Source organism: Nelumbo nucifera, chromosome 8 (genome assembly GCF_055504915.1).
Source record: "Nelumbo nucifera cultivar China Antique chromosome 8, China Antique-T2T, whole genome shotgun sequence".
Lineage (NCBI taxonomy): Eukaryota > Viridiplantae > Streptophyta > Magnoliopsida > Proteales > Nelumbonaceae > Nelumbo > Nelumbo nucifera.
Window position 1 is genome coordinate 31,202,601 of NC_142656.1, and position 8,665 is coordinate 31,211,265.

An 8,665-nucleotide genomic window follows, 5' to 3' on the forward strand; every position below is an offset into this window, starting at 1 on the left:
GGTGGAAATAACTAATTAGAGACCTAAGCCTCCCCTCTGTCATGGAGGAAAGGCCAAAAGTATCGGGCTCCCTTCCGTGGGAAGTAGAGGCTCCTTCACCGGAGGTCTCCCGGCCCCCGAGACCTGCTCCCAAGCTCCCCCCGAGCTCGAGGGAGCATCATCGTCTTGGTCACCGTCCCGATGACGAGTATGGTACGGGTACCCAGACAGGACTGACAGTAAGTAAGAGACACTGAAAGGGATGGGATGAAGTGAGTTGAGGAACTCGAGTAGACTTGACAGATGCGCGACCTCAGAATCCGAAGACAGCAAGATGGTGTGAGGGAAAAAGAGACCCAAAGGGCCCTCCTATTTATAGCCCCCACTCCTCAGAATCAACGGCCCAGATTAAAGCAGATCCAACGGTTCGTAGGCATACTGACCGCACGCCTTCTGAAAACCGAAAGCGATTGGCTGCACATCTTCCATGATTAAGGTAGTGACGGCTGCACGACATCCGGAGTTAAGCGCCACTTCAACACGTTTTCGGAATCCGAAAAGTCAGAAAATCTCTTGGTTCCCGCGAACGCATTTAATGTGAGTAGTCAATCAAGTTTGAATTTCGGTCAAATCAGTCCGTCATACTTATGAACTCCTCGCGCTAAGGCGACGCTCTCAGCCCAAGGAGTGGGGGCAATTGATGTAGGATGATTTGACCCGACCTACGAAACGGTGACACGTGGACCTGACTCAGCACGAGTAACAACTCAACATCGTGGCCTATTACAACCAAGTAATGAGCCCATAAAGGAGCTCGCCACAACGCGAGCTCCGGGTTCCCCGAGCTACCCCAAAGGGGATATTCTGAGGAAAATTTAGCTCGCGAGCTAGGGAAACCAGCTCGCCCGGGCCCCCAAGCAGATAAGCCATCCCAGGGACCAATTCTACTAAGGGTAACCCTGAAGTATTCCCAAGCTCGCTACAAAGTGGTTCACAAGTGCGCAACATGAGAGCTCTTCAAGAAGCTTCTATCTGACAGGCCGTACCGATCAGACTGCGCCATGTCCCTTAACTGACGACGCAGTCCCTCTCCTTTCGACAGTCTGCGCCCACGTCTCTTAGCAGGCAGAGGCACGCCTGCCCCTTGAAAACGTGTCACTCACACGAGCAAGGAGTACGTTGCAACGGCCACCTGCGCAGCCCTAGCAAGTAACGACTGTGGCAGGGGTCCAGTGGCGATTATGCCCTATCTAACAAGAACGCCCCTATAAAAACCCTCAAGGCAGAGGGGAAAAGGGATCTTCAGACTTTGGAACACATTAATATTCTCATACTCTAAACTGCATACACCTTTGCTCGCGAGCTAATCTCTCGAGCACAGTGATAAAGCGCGACCTACACTCTTAGCTTTAGCACTCTTCTTTTCTCTTTCCCCTGCGTTCTGACTTAAGCATCGGAATATTCCCACCGGGTAAATCCCCGGGAATCCTTCTTTTCCGTCTTCTCAGATGCCGTCCGTCGCCAACAAGGAACCAGTTAGCAAACTAGGAGTGCCCGGATCGCGCCGCATCATTTTCCATTTGAGAGATGTTCTCAATATATGTACGAATGAGCCAACAGGCTTTGTCAAGGCCTCTTGCTAATTTTAATGTGATTGGGATGTGTGCTATTAAAGAATAATGACATTCGGGAGATGTTATTGGGGCTGAAACATTCCCACCTTCCTATTTCCCCACTCCCCAAAGACCAAAGCCCTGCCTTTTGTGACGGGATCTGCTCTTCACAAATGGGCGCCTCACATGCACATCCACCGTGCATTGGAACATCTCCCGTGAATAATAATTAATAAGCGCGAGAAATATTGGATGTGCGTGTGAGGCGCGCAGATCCGGTCTCCCTCCTTTCTGTGTCCGCACTATGCAGCTCCCCAAGACCCAAACCGTCAATTTTGATTTCACTCCGTCTCTGTCATTTGGAAAATAATTTAATAAGGTTTCAACAATGTGGGAGATAAAAGGAGCCATTAGAGAGAGAGAGAGATGGTTGGAAATACCTTCCATTCAAAACAACACGTTCCCTCTTCTCAACCCAACTACCTGTCCTCCCAGTCCCATGCGTAAATCCTTCCTAACCTCATGCTCAATCGTCTCCAGAAGAAAATATTGCTTAAACCATTAGAACCCTTATAATTGGTGGCTGGTGTGGGGGCAACGTCTGACTAATAAGAGGAGGAGGCTGATCGGAGAGAAGCAGATGAATATCTCTGCAATAAAAGGGAGCTTCAAAATCATTTCTTGTGTATGTCTTCAGCAAATTACGGAAACAGTACTACCACTGCCGACATACCCACTAAATCCTCATTTGGTCATTGGTGAAGACGAGCAAGCAGAGGGAAGGATCATATTTCCCTTTTTCCACTCAGAGGCATCAAAGCTCAGTGTCTGAAATTGATGGGTTTTGCTAAAAGCATTGGGAAATACCAACTCAGCAGAACCATCGGAGAGGGCACCTTCGCCAAGGTTAAGCTGGCCTTGAACACCAGCACAGACCAGTATGTTGCAATCAAGATCATTGATAAACAGATGGTGATGGAAAACAAGCTAATGGAGCAGGTGACTTTCATCTCTTCTTCTGTTTTTCTTTGAATTTTCTTTTACAGAAAAAAAAAAAGAAATCTGTTGAGGTGTACCCACCATACAATGGCAGGACACCGATTAAGAGCAATTAGTCAATTGTTTTTGAATTTTGGGCTTCAGGTGAAGAGAGAGATAAGTACAATGAAGCTTCTGAATCACCCCAATATTGTCCGGATACACGAAGTATGTCTATAGAGTCTCAAACTTGGAGATTAATAGGATTCCTTGTTTCTGTATTTTGGGCATCAAGTTCTCATCCCTCTAGTTGGGTTTCTTTGTTGATCTGCAAATACAGGTCATCGCCACCAAGACAAAAATCTACATTGTAATGGAATATGTTTCTGGGGGTCAACTCTCTGACAAGTTGGTGGGTATATTTATCTTTCTCTGAGCTCTAGAAAATTAGCCAGAAATGGTCCCTCTCTTTGCTGGCTTCATTTGAAAATTGTCTGTCTGAAGCTTACTTTTCTGCCAGTCTTACCTTAAGAAATTGAGTGAGCAAGAGGCAAGGCTATACTTTCAGCAATTGATCGATGCTGTTGAGTACTGTCATTGCAGGGGCGTTTATCACAGAGATCTCAAGGTAGAAAATCATCATCCTTTCATCTCCTAATTGATTGCTTACTGCCACAATTAACTTTGCTTCTGTTGGTGTCCCTTGAACAGCCTGAAAACTTGCTGCTAGATACCAAAGGAAATTTGAAAATCTCAGACTTTGGGCTCAGTGCACTGCGTAAGGCATGTACACTTTTGACTTCAATTCTTCAAATTACTTTTTGTTTAGATTTCAATAAACACATGGAAGGTCTGATCAATTTGCTATGGAAACAGCCTGGAGATTTACTATCTACTGCTTGTGGTTCTCCATGCTATGTAGCTCCTGAGGTAAGAAAATTTTTCATATTGTCCAAAATTAGCAGGGTCACTTGAATTGTTTGTGAAAATCAGGCAAAACCCCATTAAAACAGAAATATTTTCCAATCCCTGGCATGGTTCTCCTTTGTTATTTTAACAGGTAATTGCCAATAAAAACTATGATGGAGCAACCTCTGATGTTTGGTCATGTGGAGTAATTCTTTTTGAATTACTTTCTGGCTATCTTCCCTTTGATGATCGAAACCTGATGAGCTTGTATAGGAAGGTATGGTAGTTAAAAAGACTAGATGCTCCAGTTCCACATGAACATTCAGTTTTCTGATACCAGTTTTCTGCAAAGATATCTAAAGCAGAGTACAGGTACCCAGACTGGTTTACAAAAAGGCAAAAGAATCTAATTTCCAGAATTCTTGATCCAAATGCCCAAACGGTAACTCTCTCAAAAAGTTCAGTTGAAGAACTCCAACTAACAATAATCATTGAGATAACTTCCCATTTTTCTCTCTATAGCGAATCACAATAGCAGAGATTATTGAAAATGAGTGGTTCCAAACCAACTACAAGACTTCTTTAGGAATTGTGTGTGATGAAGACATTAGTTTAGAGGATGTCAATGCTGCATTCAGTGATATGGAGGTAAAGGGACTGGGTCTATTTAAACTACTCTTTTCAATTAGCCATAAGATGAATGCTAGTAAACTGTTGTAAGGAATCTGAAATTTGATGCAGGGAAAGGACAATGAAATGGGTATTCCAAAATCACCTAGTTTTATCAATGCATTCCGATTGATAGCAATGTCTAATGACCTTGATCTGTCAGGTCTCTTTGAAGAACAGGTAAATTTGAAATTCTCATGCTGAATTTCCTTCTGTCATATGCTTTTTCCCTTCAATTTCTAAGTATCTTTGCATCTTTTGCCACTTCAAGGATGAAGAGAAACAGAAAATAAGGCTTGGTTCCAGACATCCAATTCATGAGACCATAGAAAAAATCAAGTATGCTGCAAAGGATGCAAGCCTCTCAGTAGAAGGGATTTATAATTCAAAAGTAAGTTTGTACATTCTTCTTTTCTAAAATCCAATTTCCCACATGCTTACTACTTACTGTCCTTCTGAGTTTACCAGGTGAGAATTCACCAGAAACAGAAGATGACCAGATGTAGTAGATCATATTTCAACCTATCAGCAGAGGTAAATGTTTCATACTCTGCAGCATATAAATAGCAGCATTCAATGTTATAGTCTCACGAATTAAATTTGGTAAAACTCAGGTGATTGAGGTAACTCCCACACATTGCGTAGTGGAAATATCAAAATCTGCAGGAGAGCTAAGAGGGTATAAAGAGGTAGGCAACTGATTTCTCAATATGATAGGTGAATCCTTGTAAACTATTATTAACCTGACCATGACCAACAGTTCTGTAAAAGTCTATCAAGTCTGCTCACGGATAAACCCGGTGATTCTGATGAGCCAAAAGTGTCCACAGATACAAGTTTTGCTGAAAAAAATGACCAAGAAAATGGAAGGTAATTCAGAACTTAGTAAACTGCACAGCAAAATGACGGCTGTCAGCTCACCTCATATTTTTAAATCATGCAGCTCTGAAGAGGAAGGCAGCAACAGAGGTACTAAAGAATTGTGTGGCTATTCTTCCTCATGACATTTAGTAGTCTTTACACTGATGGTCCCCAAAGGGAAAGAAAGATGTAGAAGACATGGAAAAATATTATTCTTCCACATTGGCAGAGAGAGAGAGGGGAAAAATAGAGAATGTGTACAGTTTCTTGCATTTAGTGACATGTTTCTTTTTCTTTTTTTCATTTTGCATTTCTCTTTTAGGTTTGTTTCATTTGTCAATTGTTGTCTCTCCGTTTGGAAGTGTGAATAAAGCTACTTTCTTGAACATGCAATTTTGAAATTCTTTAACACTGAAAGATATACAACAGAGTTCTTATTCTTCAGGTTCCTCCTCTATATGTGCCTAAATCTGTTTAATCAAGATTCGAGTGATAAGTTTGTGTTCAAAAGAGGGATGAAAAAAAAAACTTTCTTGAGGATATTTACCCATTTACACATGGAATGCAGTATAGATTTTGCAGCAGAGTTTTTTCATCATAAATTATGGTGATATATCAATAGTTCAATACATCTTTCAGGTTTGTATCCAGGGGTGTCAATGGAGCCCAAAAGTTTGAAACCTGACCCAACATCCAATCCAATTATGTTGGAACCAAATGATTATGATTAATTACATGATCAGATCACATGGAATCCGGAACAAATTTTATGATATCTATATAGATATAATTTAATAAAGGATATAAGACTTAAACCTCTCTTGATGTTTTTGATAAACACTAATATCTTCCATCTCTTTTAAATAAAAGGACTAAAATCTCCTTCTGACAAATACCTTCCCTCTGTTAGCGCAATCCATCAACATATGTTTACATGTGACATTAGATGAGGCTGAAATTTTTTTTTTTAAATCTATTTTTTCCCCTTGAAAGTCCCTTTAGCAAGCAAAAACAGAATATTCAAAAAGAATTTGATATCCTTGCTTTCTATTATTAATTTACAATGCATGTTGAAATCATGCCGGTTGAGGCATGAATAACGTGGGCAGTGATGATTGGGAAACCTAGACATTGTTTTGAAGAGTAAACAAAGTAAATCTAGTGTTTTATCTTTTTATCCAATGTTTTAAAAACCGACCTGGAACTGGAACCGTTCCGGCCATCAGTTTTTGGGTCAACGGTTTGACCATCTAGTTCAAACGGATGTTTCATTCTAACAAAAAAAAAAGTAAAACAGGTCAGATGGATCAAACGGGTCAACGGTTTGACTGTCTAGGTCAATGGGTTGTTTACCAATTCAATAGTTTTTGGCCGGGGACTGGGTTTGGGGTAAAATGGAACTGGTTGCTTGGATGGTTCCTGGTCTGAACGGTCCAACTGTTCGGATCAACGGCAGTTCGAAAACATTGTTTTTATCTCATTAAGTACAGTAGAAGCCTACCAAAAGAGTAACAAAAAAATGATGTGAGAAAAGAGAAAAAGAAACATTTGAAAAATATTTGTGATGGAATTAGAAAGCATATGCATCATTTCTTGTGCCAAGAGAGATTCTACTAATTTGAACATACCAAGTGATGTGGGGTGACCCAACCCAGCCCATTCAAGGTTGGGAGGCCCAACCCATGAGCACCAGATCCGGGAACGAGATCCGCCATAGCAGGGGTTACCCTGCTCCCCTCATACGGAGCCAATTGCGGAGCACTCGCATGACCCTACCAAGCCCATTGTATGCTTTTGTACGGCTCGCTCCCATCCCAGGCGTCCATCTCCACCTACCTCCAAGCAGCCCAAGTATAAATAGGGGTGCCCCCCTCCATGTAAGGGGAGGAATCGGATACAATCCATAGTCTGAATCTGGAACTGGGCTCACAAACTATATTCTGGTTCCCCTCTTCGTACCCCATACTAACTTGACCGTCGGAGACTCTGCCTCAGGTTCTCACCCGGGGCCTCTGACGTATTCTATCTTGCAGTACCTTGGCCACCTACCTTCGGCTTCTATAGTACTCGGAGCCTCCTCCACCTTGGCCTACATACCTTGGCCTCAGCAGCAACCTCTCCGAGCCCTCAGAGCCTTCGGCCCTCCAAAGTCTAGGGGCGAAATTACCTTGTTGACCTTGGCCAATCCGAGCACCAACAATTGGCATCATCTGTGGGAAGGCGTTGCTAAGACATTCCCTAAAAGAACTTTAATGAGCTAACAAGTCCCCAAGCTCCGACCAACCAACATGGTGCGAAAAACAAGAAACGCACAAAATCTTGTCACCAATGAGCACTTCCAGGTCGTGCTCGACCGCCTGGAGTACTTGACACAGCAAGTCGAGCAAAACTACCCCCAGGCAGGAGGTTGCGCCCAGGGTGACCGTCCCGCCGGGGAGTCAACACAGCTGGGCCGGCATGAGTCCACCAGCCAACTGGTCCCCAGCCTCGGCCACGCATAGGGACCGAGCCCTCAGAGTCTGGTAGTAGTCGTCCATCCGACCTACTCTCCAGGACCTCTGGATCCCCTAGCCAAAAGGAGGGAGAACCGGAATGATCGGAGGATAGCCGTCAGCCCTTTGAGCAGCATCACCGACGCCGAAGGGCCAAGTCGAGGAACGAAGGCGGATGCTGCGACCACCCCAGCGCCCACTCCAAGGCCAAGGGCCAACGTCGAGCCTCTTCCCCTCACTTCTCAGACCTCCGGGATGTTCTAAACAATCGCCACGCTAGGCGCGAAGCACACGATCTCGCCTTCGAGCACTCCGGAGTCCGCGCCGATCGCCATCATGCCCATGAAGACCGGGATGACACAGACCATGCCCTACCCCATGTTCCCCAAACTCTGAGTCGAGCTTGGTGGTATCAAAGTCAAACCGACACCTCGGCCGAACAGAGTAATTCCCTAGGGAGAATGGATGCCTTCTCCCCTGATATCGTCGTTGAGCCTCTACCCCCAAACTTCAAGGCTCCCACCTTGGAGATGTATGACGGGAACAACCCAGACGACCAGCTAGAGAACTTCAGGGCGCTCATGATCCTATACGGGTACTTCGACGCCTTGACGTGCTAGACTTTCCAAGCAACCTTCAAGGGAGCCGCTCGGCAGTGGTTCTCTAGCCTTCCACCTCAATCCATCACCTCATGGGAACAGTTTTTTAGCATGTTCCTCGCCTGCTTCTTCAGCAGCCGACGCCCCCAAAAAAGTGTTGTCTTGCTGATGATTGTCAAGCAGAAACGAGGAGAGAGTTTTCGGTCATACATCAACCGCTTCAAAAAAGAAGAACTCGAGGTCTGTGACTTCGACCCCTTGGTCTCCATGCATGCCGCTATCAGTGGGCTCCTCCCTAGCTCGGCTCTCATTGCCAAAAGCCAGTCGAAGATGAAGCTTGAGTTCCTAGAAAGGGCCCAGAAATACATTGCCGTCGAAGAGGCTTACAATCAGTACACGCCACTCAACTCCACCCACGTACAGATTTTGTTGCAGGGCAAGAGAAATTTATGAAGTGGCCTAAAAACTTGAAGAAGAACCCCCACTGGGGGAACCCCAAAAAATACTACAAGTTCCACCGAGGCACCGACCACGACACCAAGGACTATTATTATCTCAAAAATGA

General features: G+C 44.4%; 1 protein-coding gene across 1 annotated transcript; it reads left to right on the plus strand.

Annotated features, from left to right (window-relative positions):
* Nucleotides 1–1,742: 1,742 nt before the first annotated feature.
* LOC104603137 (CBL-interacting serine/threonine-protein kinase 21-like) lies at nt 1,743–5,402 on the plus strand. Its single transcript, XM_010267072.3, has 15 exons — nt 1,743–2,591; nt 2,736–2,798; nt 2,911–2,982; nt 3,091–3,198; nt 3,282–3,353; nt 3,447–3,500; nt 3,631–3,756; nt 3,832–3,921; nt 4,002–4,127; nt 4,221–4,328; nt 4,420–4,539; nt 4,617–4,682; nt 4,763–4,837; nt 4,909–5,018; nt 5,092–5,402. The coding sequence occupies exons 1-15, from the start codon at nt 2,430–2,432 to the stop codon at nt 5,150–5,152; spliced, it is 1,413 nt and encodes a 470-aa protein (XP_010265374.1). The 5' UTR covers nt 1,743–2,429; the 3' UTR covers nt 5,153–5,402.
* Nucleotides 5,403–8,665: the final 3,263 nt, after the last annotated feature.